General features: G+C 39.7%; 1 protein-coding gene across 3 annotated transcripts in view; it reads right to left on the bottom strand.

Annotated features, from left to right (window-relative positions):
* EDC3 (enhancer of mRNA decapping 3) overlaps nt 1–13,757 on the bottom strand; it is an 82,284-nt gene that overhangs the window by 27,209 nt on the left and 41,318 nt on the right. For all 3 annotated transcript variants that reach the window (XM_077123784.1, XM_077123785.1, XM_077123783.1), the window contains exon 4: nt 6,645–6,980. In XM_077123784.1, coding sequence (XP_076979899.1) covers nt 6,645–6,980 — 336 coding nt within the window. The remainder of the gene's footprint in view (nt 1–6,644; nt 6,981–13,757) is intronic.

The following is a 13,757-nucleotide window of genomic DNA, read 5'->3' as shown; positions in this document are numbered from 1 at the left end:
CCTTGAAATTTTATGAGAAGGAGGAGTCACAGAAGGCCCTAAAGTTTCATACTGGACACTTAAAAAATGGTGATTTCACCCCCAAAAATCCAAAGGAGGAGTCAAAGATGTGGGAAGAGAGTGAACAACTTGGCATTGACATGTTGAAATTTAAGGAGGATGGTGGATACATTAAAACCCAACTCCTTTCTCTCTGAAGCTATTCACCTGTGGCTCTGCAACTGCAAGACGGTGCACAAAGGCAAAGTGGTCACATTAGCAGACCTTGGAGTGACCAAATGGCAGGTTCATTAAAAACTCAGTTGTCAGGCTGTAACGTAGGTGTCAGGCTGTAATGTGCTAGTCTCCCAATTCTCCAGCCCTTAGTTTGAATTTAGAACTCTTAAATTAAAACTTTGGCAAAAGTTGCCATGAGGGCTTTTTCCCAGTGGAAAAACTGTAGGAACCCCAAGCGTTAATTAATTGGGGCAGAAGACCAGCTGTTAACTTTAACAGTGCTAAGCTAAGACCTCGTGAGATCGCCAATGAGCACAACCAAACCCTTCAGGCCTATTATAACCCTCCACCTGATTATCCAGGCCCAGAAACTCTGAAAGATTCCACATTAAAGGGCTTCCTGCTCTACTCCTGGCACTGGAGGATCTGTTAGAACCCGAGGTTCCCAAATCAACCACGTCGCTATCAAGGGAGTTCTGCCTGCAGAGACATAATTTCAGAAACTAGGCTCATTAGCTGTGCTCACTGAAAAGTTGTGACACTTGAGGCAAGAACTTAAGTGTGGATCAGTGCAGGGGTTCTGGCCCAGAATAACTAGAATTTACGTCTTGATGTCTTCCTGTGGCTCTCTTAAGGTAAATGTTTTAGTTTCTTGAATGCTAAAACAAATACCATACAGTGGGTTGGCTTAACAGGAATTTATTGGGTTAGGATTCTGAGGGTGGCAGTCCAAAACTTGAGGTGTCAATAAAGTGATGCTTTCTCCCAAAAGACTGGTGTTTTGGAGCTGGCTGCCAACAAACCTTGGTCTTGGCTTTTCTGTCACATGGCAATGCACACGGCAGCATCTTCTTTCTGGTCTAGGTTTCATTGATTTCCAGTTTCAGGTGGCTATCTGTGGCTTCCCTCTCCATCTGACTTTCACTCTGCTTATCAAAGGACTCTAGTACTAATCTGGATTAAAGCCCAACCTGACTCAGTGGGGCCACACCTTAACTGAAGTAACATCTTGAATAAATCTTATTTATGATGGGTCCACGCCTACCAGAATGTGGACCAAGACCAAGAACATGTCCAAACCGGGGTACACAATTCAGTCCACCACAGTAAGCAACGTACAAGAGGTACCTTTCTCAGAATAACACCACTGTAGCACTTGATCCAGCCTGTAAACCCAGGAAAAGGGATTAGGGCAGAGGGTGGATGTTACAGGGAAATTAAGGGAGGAACCCATGTGGGTTGGGTCTGTGGTTTCAGAAGGCAATGAGATTATAATTCCATAGCAGCATACACTGCAATGAGATCATTATAATTCCACAGCAGCATACACTGGATTCTCTGCATGAGAAGGATCTCTTCAGTAGTACAATAGCTTCAATGGCCACTTTTAAACTCAAAAGATTTATTTCTTCCTGAACTCCTTCTGAATAATAATAATAATTAAAAACAACAACAACAACAAAAAAACACCAAAGTGTATTTCCTGACTATCTGTTCTTAAGAGGTAAAAATTTTGCTGGACTTGAAACCACTAGAGCCCTTCTTGAGGGACTCTTGGTGACAAGAAGCAGAGCAGGGTAGCCAGGCACAGAAGCAGAAATGGAATGCCAGCTTTGGAAGACAACTGCCAGCCTGAAATGGTGAAAGCCAACTTGCCCTGAGAGTAAGATGCATCCCCACTAAGACTCAAAGACTTGGTCAGCTAAAGGAGAATCTGAGCAAAGGAGGCAAATCCCAAAGCAGCAGGAACTAACTGACCATGACTTCATTAGCTGCTCCCCTTCAGAGGAGGAACTAGAACTGCTTTTACCAAGAGAAACAAGTAAATTAGTGCTGGACTCAAAGGGAGCTCAGACCCAAGTGCTTCTTTCAAGCTTTGACTTTATCCTTTGCAAAACAGTAAATAGTAACTCATCCTCACATACTTGCTGCTTCCCAAATCTCAGCAAATACATAGTATGGAGGTGGAGGAACATCTTTCAGGCAAAGCAGATGGGAGTGCTGCACAGATTCAGCTTATGCACAAACAGCACCCCACTGCCTCTGGAACACAGTAAACACCAACAAGTATTAGCTACTATGACACTGATGATAATGATATTGCTTCTCTTGAACCAGGGCCTCACACTCTCCTTTCTGCCACTTCTAAACCTTGCACACACTTCTGTTAATTTGTTTACACATTTGGTTACTCTATACTCTAAGGCCCCTGATTCAAGGGACTATGTCTTTTTGTTTGTTTGTTTGCTTGCTTATTTTATTTGTTTGTTTGTTTTGCTTGCTTTGTTTGTTTTTTGGGAAGTGTATGGACCAGGAATTGAACATGGGTCTCCTGCATGGCAGGCGAGAATTCTACCACTGAACTACCCTGGTACCCCCTAGACATGTTCTTAATATTAATCTACACAACTGTGGGTGCAAACCCATTGTAAACAGGACCTCTTGAAGGTGCTATTTTCGTTAAAGAGTGTCCCAACCGAATGAGGATTGGTCTTTTTTTTTTTTTTTTTTTTTTAACATTTGTTCCCCCAAGGGACTATGTCTTACCCAGAGTATGTAGAACAATGCCTGGCACAATAGTAGGTATTCAGTAAATTCTGATGTTTTGAAATAACATCATAATAAATTACTGAGACAACTTTTGCAATTCACATTTATAGTCATTTACTGAAGAATAATTACTGGGTAGGTACTAAATTAGCTGTTTTTCCACATAATCTCAATTTAACTGAATGAAAACCTCGCATGGTATTATCCCACTTTATAGATCAGTAAATAGTTTCAGTAGACCACCTTTGGCCACATAACTCTACAGAAGCCCCTTCACAGAAGAACTTAATTACTAATAACTCCCTCATCCCACTACCTGTCTTGTTGTGGCAACTCTGTTTGCTTGCTCTGGGCTCAGTCACAAAAGCACTGCAGGAGGATAATCAGAAAACTACACAGACTAGGCCCACATAAATGTACGCAATCTAACTTCAACTTGATTCTCATGGTCATTCTTCCTAACCCACAGGCTCACTGCCTCAGAATCTCTTGCTTGTTCAAGATGGATGATTTAAGATATTGATGATTTCCATTATCAAATCCTACCTAATACCCTTTTGTAACCTTTCTCACATTCGTGTGCCTTTACACTCAGAGGTACAAACCTCCGGGACATGTCCCAACTGCCTATATCCTGGTTTACATCAAGAACCTAACTGGTCTTCCTGTTTTGTCTCATTTCTTCTAGCATTCTAACCTGAATCCTATCATAAGACCAATCTTCCTAAAACAGGTTTGGATCACATCATTTTCCCATCCTAAATCCTTTCATTGTTCCTCATGGTCACAGGACAAGGACAGCATTGGCACATAAGGCCTCTGTGTTCTATGTCAGGGCTATTTTTAATTACTTCTACTTCCCAACACAAATTCTCTGCCGGCCAAACAGGCCACGGACCTATCTCCCATGTTAACTTTACTCACATTATTCATCATCACCTGCCCAGTCTACCAACAAATACCTTCCTCTTTCTCTCTGCCTGGTGAAATCTTGCCCATGTTTCAAATCTTTGTCCTGCTCCCTTTGTGACGCTTCCCTGACCAACCCAGCCTTCAGGATCTCTCCTACGTCTTAACACCTAGAACTCTTAATGTCCACACCCCCACTGGACTCTGGGCACATACTGTATCTGTCTGTTTCCTATCACATTTTAATAACTTGAAGGCAAGGACTGTCTCTAATAAGCAGTATTCTGACTGATCCAAACTGTCTTAAATATTTCTTTTAGAATATTATGTGTATTAAACAAAGATTCTTCTCTGAAACCTTATCACTCTCATAAGCAGTGCTCTTTGGGGAATCTCTCACCACTGAACATAAAAGTGATCACAACATACCAAGCATTTTATAACTAAACTTAACACACACACACATACAATCCGTCTTCTAACAGTTTTCAAATTACAAGCTTGAATCCAGACAGACCCTGATAAATCAATCTAGGGGGTGATTGGTATCTACCAGATACCATTATTCAATAAGCTAGGCTAAGCTGGAGGAATGTGCAACAATCCATGACTGCTGAAGACAGCAGCACTACCATAAGATTTGAAAGGGCTTTCCAGTGTGAAAAGACTTGGGTTAAATAAATAAAAGGCTAAATTTAGGTGCTTCCTGAAACTGTTTTACCAATCAATGGACCACCACAGTAGATAGAGTATTACCAAGAGGAGATAAAGTACGGACCACCACAGTAGATAGAGTATTACCAAGAGGAGATAAAGTACGAGACATCAGAGAATAATGGCTTATATACTGTTAACACTATTTTGCATGCAGTCATTATGTAGGACACCAGCAGCAAGCCGCCACAGTCAGAATCCTAAAATCCAAGCCACAACCAAATAAACTATAAACATGCTGGTCTTTTCCTACTCTGGGGATTAATGGAAAATAAGGGGTTTGGGAGGCCAGAATATGAATACCACAAGGCTAAAAGATCTATGCGGGTGATGTCTGTGAGAGCCTTTACTTCTCTGGGCCTCAATATCCTGACACGTAAAATGTGACCTAATAAGGTGATCAAGTGACCTAACATTTTATGATCCTAGGTTGTTTTCCAAGTATTCCAGACAGTTCACCTTATTCTGATCCTAATATTTGTCTAGTAGGTCCAACTGGAAAGTGTCCCCAGCACTGAGCTATCTGAATACTACTCAGTAAAAACCCGATTCAAGGCTTGTGCCTTGGAGATGGAACAGAGATTTTAAATCACCTGTAAAAGCTGCTCAGCAAAGTAACTGCTTATTGCTCTCTCTCCAGCACAGACCCTGCTTGGCAAAAAGGGTTTCATTTCTACTCCTCATTACCGTTAAGAATAAAGAGAAAAGCCAGATGGCATGAGGCTGCTGGGCCTCCTGCACCCTCCATTATCATGTACTAGTGACAGTGCAATGCAACTGGTCCCAACTCACCAACAAGCCACCATATCTGACTTATTGGCCAAGAACCAGAACTTGTGTACAGGTGTGTTGTTTTTATATATGGGGGTCACATTTCATTCTTTTTCCATGTGACTATCCTGTTATTGCAGCACCATTTGTTGAATTTTTGGGAGATATACATGCGCTGGGAATCGAACCCAGGTCTACTGCCTGGTAGGTGAGAATTCTACCATTGAACTTCTCTTTCACCGCCAGCACTTGTGTTTTATAGTGTGTTTGTTGATGCAATTCTGGGGATGTCATTTCATTTGATAGGAGAGTACTTCTCACTTTTGATATTAAGTGAAGATTGAGTTGGGGAGGTGGATGAGTAGAAGGGAAAAATCTCCACCTTTCCCTTCACCTACTTTAGCAAATATTTTCTCAGGCTCTTCAGGCTCTTCTAGCTCTCTCTCTGCTGACGATCAGTGCTATTCTCACCCTTTTTGTAACTTCACTCCAAGGCAGGCTACAATCTTCACAAACTCAAGAATCCTGCAGTATAATTAGTTTCAGGAAGTCACACACTGTGTAAACCTCAACAGCAAAACCTAAACTACAGATATAGTTTAGGTTAGGACAGTAAAATGGGAACGGTAAGAGGTAGGTGAAGGGCAGGTTCTGGAGATGGTACTAGATTTGCTGGATGATGGCTGCCATTGAAAAATTTACAACCTGGCGATTTAAATCAAGTCTTATTCTGAGCTAGGCGGTTTGTGTTTGCACAGGTGGTAAGAATCAAAGGCGTTTAGCAAGTCATGTCAATGCCACTTAAAGAAAACTACCTCGGTGAAGAGGCGTGCCTGCCAGAGTCTGCTGATGAAAGACTGGAACAATTTAGTAGTCTTTCTTAGTCCAACAGTCTGCCTATTTTTTTTTCACACACAAGTTTCTATACTCAGCAAAACCAAATACAACAGACCCCCACTGTTGTCAATAAAAGTCATGTCTCTGACTTTCCTCTAAATGCAATTAAGCTGTCTCCATATTTTCTCTGTATAACCATTACTAACATCAAAGATTTACATTCCCTATACTCCAAACCTCAAGCCAGAATAAAAATATTGTACCCTGTTCCTTCTCTAACAATGATTATTCCTCCTTTAGCTCTGAAGATCACGCAATAACAATGATTTTCAAGTGAAAGAGATCTGTAGTATTTGAATCCAGATACCTGGCCCCTATGTCTTTAACTGTTAATCATAGCAATAAACAGCAGACCAGATCTGCCAGATGTTGGATATAAATGGACAAGCAGAGAAATTAGCCCCTCCACAGTGGTAGGATGCTATACTGGCTGCAATCCCCAAGAAACAATAATAATGGTTTAACCACCACACTAAGCTATTTGAGTTAATTCCTAGTGCAAAACTCTGCCTCAGAATTTGGGTCCTTCTGCTTCAACCACAGTAGAAAAGAGCAGCCAGTGGGATATGGAACCTGGCGCAACTCACCCGTGCAGAACTCCTTGCTCACGTTGTGGGGCACTGTGATCCGCCGGTAGACAATGGGCTCTGACTCCAGGATGTTCTCATCATGGCGGTACCGAGTAGGCCTTTCATTTGGGATGCCTCGGGAACGGGTACCACTTCTTCTCTCATAAGTGTCAATCTCCTCAAACACAGCTGCCTTGTCAAAAAGGGCCAGGTTCCCTTCAAAATCAAAATCTGTGTCTGGGATCTCCTCGATATCATCCCCGAAGCACTCATCATCTTTATTCTTCATTTGGCCATTCTTTAAGCCACTTTTTTTTGGAGTTGCCTGATTTGGGTGCCTGCTACTAGAGGACCCTGGAAAAGAAATGGGGACTAAAGTCAGTGTGCCCACAGAAGGTGCTCAATAGAAGTGGGAAATATAGTACATTAGTCCTTTGTGGAGACTATTACAGAAATCAAAGTGAAGATGTGTAAAGGAAAGCTACTCCTAATCGAATTAAACATACACAAACTACCATAAATTTCATATGGAGTAAGAGATTTTAAATATTGCCTAGGTAACTAGTTAGAAAATACAAAATAAGCAGTATTCCTGGAAACCTTAAACAATTCTGTCTCTATAAGGAAATGACAGAAGCTTTTTTGACAACTGACTATCAGAAAAGAAGTGGAAGGGCAAGAAGATAGCAATTTCTTCTCACAGGTTAGGGTGGTTTGATTCTGAATGTCCAGGATTTAAGAAAGAAATACACCTAGAGTAAAAAAAGGGCAAATCCTCATAAACTAAAGACCATAAAAAGATACTATTCTTTAGTTCTATGTTTACCAAACAAGCAATTTTCTGACTTTTAATTTGGTCCTAGGCTAAACCCTTGCAAGAGGGAATCCCTGGTTTAGACAACAGATTCCAGATCTTGAGCTAGACACATACCTACACCATAATTTGGTGGTAAATTTTGGTTTATAAACCTGTCTTTAGACCTGTTGGTTAATGTGATCTCTTTTCTCTCAATTTTATCACTCCCTGGTAAGTAGATCAAATTCTGGTTTCTAAACCATCAAATGATGACAAGTATCTGATATCAAGTTGAGTCTGCAGAGGCCAAACCAAGATGCAGATCAACACCAGAGCTACTATTAAGTCTCTGTCTACAGACCCTATTTGACCACTACACATCACTCAACAACTTCTCTAGTGACCAAAGCAGAAGGTCCCATAGAATTTTTGAAGTCATCCATTCCCAGAGAATCCTAAACTGAATTAATACTCTGATCCCCACCTGACCACCCTGGAAGGGTGGACCAGCTTACTGGCATGCTAAACTGAACTTCTAACATGGTCTAAATAAATGGAATGAACTTCCTGTTGAGAATCAATTCTCCAATTACTGAAAATACTCTAGAGATTAGAATGATCATAAGTAAACACCCCTCCATACATGCACTCCCAACACCATACCAATTATACTTCTCTAACTCTTCTCACAGAAAACCCCTTCAACCCACCATACTTAACAAGACCTGCCAATGCCCTCCTCTGTCACTAAATCCACTTAACACTTTTTAAGATGTTCATCTTACATAACCTTTTAGGAGTATTCAATAGAACTGAACCTCTGTGCTCTTTATTTTCCTCTTAATCTGACCACACTCCCTCTTCATCCCTTTTCTTGGTTCTTATAGCCCCTCCCAAACCACCCCACCAACCTCCAAAGATTGTAGTTCTTCAGTGTGTAGTCCTTAGTCCCTTGTTCACTCTATCCTCACTTCTTTGGCAGTACTGTCCACCCCCATGGTTTTTTTTTTTTTTAAACTTTTTTTATTAATTAAAAAAAATTAACAAACAGAACATTAAGATATCATTCCATTCTACATATACAATCAGTAATTCTTAATATCATCACATAGTTGCATATTCATCATTTCTTAGAACATTTGCATCGATTTAGAAAAAGAAATAAAAAGACAACAGAGAAAGAAATAAAACGATAACAGAGAAAAAAAAGGATTATACATACCATACCCCTTACCCCTCGCTTTCATTTACCACTAGCATTTCAAACTAAATTTATTTTAACACTTGTTCCCCCCTATTATTTGTTTTTATTCCATATGTTCTACTCTTCTGTTGATATAGTAGCTAAAACGAGCATCAGACACAAGGTTTTCACATTCACAGAGTCTCACTGTGAAAGCTGTATCACTGTTCAATCATCATCAAGAAACATGGCTACTGGAACACAGCTCTACATTTTCAGGCAGTTCCCTCCAGCCTCTCCACTACATCTTGAACAACAAGGTGATATCTACTTAATGCATAAGAATAACCTCCAGGATAACCTCTCGACTCTGTTTGGAATCTCTCAGCCATTGACACTTAGTCTCATTTCACTCTTCCTCCTTTGGTCAAGAAGGTTCTCTCAATCCCTTGATGTTAATTCTCAGCTCATTCTAGGGTTTTTCTCAGTCCCTTGATGCTGAGTCTCAGCTCATTCCAGGATTTCTGTCCCATGTTGCCAGGAAGGTCCACACCCCTGGGAGTCATGTCCCACGCAGAGAGGGGGAGGGTGGTGAGACTGCTCGTCATGTTGGCTGGAGAGAGAGGCCACATCTGAGCAACAAAAGAGGCTCTCTTGGGGGTGACTCTTAGGCCTAAATTTTAAGTAGATTTGACCTATCCTTTGTGGGGTTAAGTTTCATATGAACAAACCCCAAGACTGGGGGCTCAGCCTATAGCTTTGGTTATCCACACTGCTTGTGAGAATATCAAGAATTCAACTTGGGGAAGTTGAATTTTTCCCCCACTCTCACCATTCCCCGAAGGGGGCTTATGAATACTTTTCTGATCACTGATCAAATCACTCTGGGATTCATCAGGGCATCACTCTGGACAAACCAACAAAATCTCCTGTCCTACCTGAGATTCCAAGTACTTATGACATTCAATCAAACTATCTACATGAGTTATATTAGGAAATGCTCTAGTCAAAATATAAATTTTGTAACACATTTTTTGCTTTAGTCTCACACATAAGGTGACATTTTAAGGTATTAATTATCATCTATTTTCAGCACCCTGCAATAATGACATTCCTTTGTTCTTCCTCATGCAAAAACATTTTTAAAATGTGTACATTGTACATTTAACTATTATTATACACTCTCACACCCATGGTTTTAATTATCATCTTTAATGGCCAGTGACTCCCAAATTTGTATCCCTATATTGAACCTCTGAGCATCATCCAAATAATTATTTGGATATCTCCCACAGGCATCTTGAATCAACATATCCAAACTTAATTCTTACCTCTCTCCAACCCCAACTGTTATTTCTCCAGGGTTCAATATAAAAAACATCAACAAGGATTCAGTCACTCATGTAAGAAACCTGAGATTCTTTAATACCCCCCACACACCCACTCTAATCCTTAAGTCCTAACATTTCTATTTCCTAAATATCTTTCAAAACCTTAAGTTCTTCCCATCTCTATTATCATTACTAGCCACCATCATTCCTGTCCTACCACAATAGCCTCCTAACACCCAGTCTTTCTAGCCATTCTGCACATGCTAAGAATGCTCTTTTAATAATAAAAATACAACTCAGTTATTCCCTTGCTTAAAACTCTTCAATGGCTCATTGTTGCACTTAGGATAAAATCCAATAGGCTTACCATGATCTATGAGCCTAGCATGGTCTATTCCCTGCCCTTCTTCCCCTCTCTCTCTCACTGATTATCACTTCACCAGCTTTTTCTTTGTTCCTAGAACTCATCATGCTTCTTCCTACCCCAAGGCCTCCACAATGTTTCCCCATCCAAAATGCTCTTCTTTCCACCTTTACTTACTAACACCTCCTCATCCTTTGGATCGCCATTTATATAGCACTTTTTCAGGAGCACTTCTCTGATGACCCCAAGTCCCCTGGAAATGTTACATGTTCTCATAGCACACTGTAATTTTTTCTTACATTGCAACCCTAATTATAGTTATTATTTTTTGTTTTTGTTTTTTTGCATGGGCAGACACTGGGAATCGATGCCAGGTCTCCAGCATGGCAGACGAGAACTCTGCCTGCTGAGCCATCATGGCCCCTAAATTATAGTTATTTTTGTAGTCATTTTTAATGTTTCTCATCTAACCATATTGAAAGTGCTATGAGAATAGAATTATATCTATTATGCTCATTGTTATATCACCAACAGGGTTTCTGGCACCTAGTAGGTGGTCAATGAATATTTAATGAATTAATCAATTTCACAAAAGCTGTCATACAGATATGATTATGATTATACAATTAACCCAATATAAGCATAAGGCAATATAATTTCCTATAAAGTGTCAACTTTTTGTAGAAGGAAAATATTCATGACTATTAAAGTCATCCATTTAAAAGCTAATTACTAGCAGAAAGGCAAACTGTGGTGAATACATATGATGGAATATTGTGTAGCCACAGAAAAGAGCAAAGTTGTGAGGCATTCAACAAGGTTAACAAATCTTGAGAACATTATGTTGCGCAAAATAAGTCAGAAACAAAAGAACAAATATTGCAAGGTCTCTTTTAGAAAATATTTATAAGAAAACTGGGGCCTAGATTGTAAGCTTTTATAGCAGTCACATTTATTCCTGAACTTTAAGTGTTATTTCTAGATCTGAGATGCTGTGCTATATGTGTATAACCTGGTATTTCCCCAAAACTTTGGGTATCTGTGTGACATCTAAGACTTAGAGCTGGAGTTCTGGAGCTTTGGAAGCTGGCATTGCTACATACAACAACTGTTAAAAAAAAAAAAAAGAGAGATCAGGCTTCAATCAGAAATAAGAACAAAGTCGATCTAGTTGGGACTAAGGAAACCAGAATACAGGGTAAAGGATGATATTGCCTGTATTTTGGACCTTTACCTACTGAGGAGACCAAAGAGTGAGAACTTTATTTTGTCCAAAACCTAAATTTTCCATAGCACACAATCTAACATAACTTGTTTGGACAGTTTAAACAACCCAAACACATAGAGCCCAGAGTGGGAATGAGGGCATGTAATTCTGTATAGCCAAATGTAATACCCGGATACATCCCAAAGTATGTTGGGCAGTTAATTAAAAAGTATTAGCAAAGTCTGCTTAGGGACTGGAGAAAAAATATGGAAATATTAAACTTTCCCATCGGGAAAACACCTGATAACTCTCTCAAACATTAGGGGCTCCCAAGTTAACAGGCCAAGCCTTTGATCTTGAGGCTTGCTCTTATGAAATTTATTTCTGTAGCGGAGAAGCTAAGCCTACCTAGGGTTATGCCTAAGAGTTATTTCCAGAGAACCTCTTATGTTGCTCAGATGTAACCTCTCTCTAATCCCAACTCTGCAAGTAAAATCATTACTCTCTCCACTAGGTGGGATATGACATCCAGGGCTGTGAGTCACCCTAGCAACCTGTGACATGACTCCCAAGGGCGAGCCTGGCTCTGGCACATGGGATCAACAATGCCTTCCCACCAAAAGAGGGGAAAAGAAATGTAACAAAATAAGGTAACAGTGGCTAAGAGAGTTCAAATAGAGTCAAGAGGCTACTCTGGAGGCTACACTTATGCAAGCTACATATTGATAACTGCCACAGTTTTCCAAACCCAACCAACACCATTCCTGTTAACCCTAAAGAACACCCAGGGCTCTGAGATTCTACAAAAGTTTCATGCATTAAGTTTACTTTTCAGAAATCTAAAACCTTCAGGTGATTCCTAGGCCAGATAAGTTCTGAAACGCAGAGGTGCCAGTCTCTCCAAGAACATCAACTAGTTCCATCCCCCTATCCCATAATATCAACACCCCTTTTCAACATGAAAAATTAGAATGTGCATAGCTCAAATATCCCCAAAGATAAGGAGAAGGATAAAAGGAGGAGGAGTTATAACAGAGAAGACAGGATTTAACAAATGAGTATGACTACTGAATCATTATATATTGATATTTCTTTTTCATCTCCAGTGTCTTAGAGTAGCTAGATGGAAAAACCGAAATTGTGAAACTAACTCAAACCATACTTTGAAATTTGTTCTATAACTACTTGTTAAAATGCACTGTGAAATGCACTGCTTTTTAGTACATGTTATATTTCACAATAAAAAAAAGCTAATTAGTATTATGAATTAAAAACTGTAAAGTCTTTTACTCATCATAGACCTCTGACAGCCCCCAGTTTTCAGCATTTATTTAAACTTTGGTCTTCTTATGGTCATTCTTTTTTTTGTGGTTATATGAACAGTATATCAAAGTGGGATAATTTTTCAACCCTCTCTTATTCATCAAAAATGCCATGTGAAAAACCCACAGCTAATATCATCCTCAATGGGGAAAAATTGAAAACTTTCCCCCTGAGATCAGGAACAAGACAAGGATGTCCACTATCACCACTATTATTCAACATTGTGTTGGAAGTTCTAGCCAGAGCAATTAGACAAGAAAAAGAAATACAAGGCATCAAAATTGGAAAGGAAGAAGTAAAACTATCACTGTTTGCAGACGATATGATACTATACGTAGAAAACCCAGAAAAATCCACAACAAAATTACTAGAGCTAATAAATGAGTACAGCAAAGTAGCAGGCTACAAGATCAACATTCAAAAATCTGTAGCTTTTCTATACACTAGTAATGAACAAGCTGAGGGGGAAATCAAGAAACGAATCCCATTTACAATCGCAACTAAAAGAATAAAATACCTAGGAATAAATTTAACCAAAGAGACAAAAAACCTATATAAAGAAAACTACAAAAAACTGCTAAAAGAAATCACAGAAGACTTAAATAGATGGAAGGGCATACCGTGTTCATGGATTGGAAGACTAAATATAATTAAGATGTCAATCCTACCTAAACTGATCTACAGATTCAATGCAATACCAATCAAAATCCCAACAACTTATTTTTCAGAATTAGAAAAACCAATAAGCAAATTTATCTGGAAGGGCAGGTTGCCCCGAATTGCTAAAAACATCTTGGGGAAAAAAAACGAAGCTGGAGGTCTAGCGATGCCGGACTTTAAGGCATATTATGAAGCCACAGTGGTCAAAACAGCATGGTATTGGCATAAAGATAGATATATCGACCAATGGAATCGAATAGAGTGCTC

The sequence above is a fragment of the Tamandua tetradactyla genome, chromosome 12 (assembly GCF_023851605.1).
Source record: "Tamandua tetradactyla isolate mTamTet1 chromosome 12, mTamTet1.pri, whole genome shotgun sequence".
In the NCBI taxonomy this organism is placed as follows: domain Eukaryota; kingdom Metazoa; phylum Chordata; class Mammalia; order Pilosa; family Myrmecophagidae; genus Tamandua; species Tamandua tetradactyla.
Note: the sequence above shows the minus strand (reverse complement) of the source record. Positions and strands in the feature narration are given on the sequence as shown.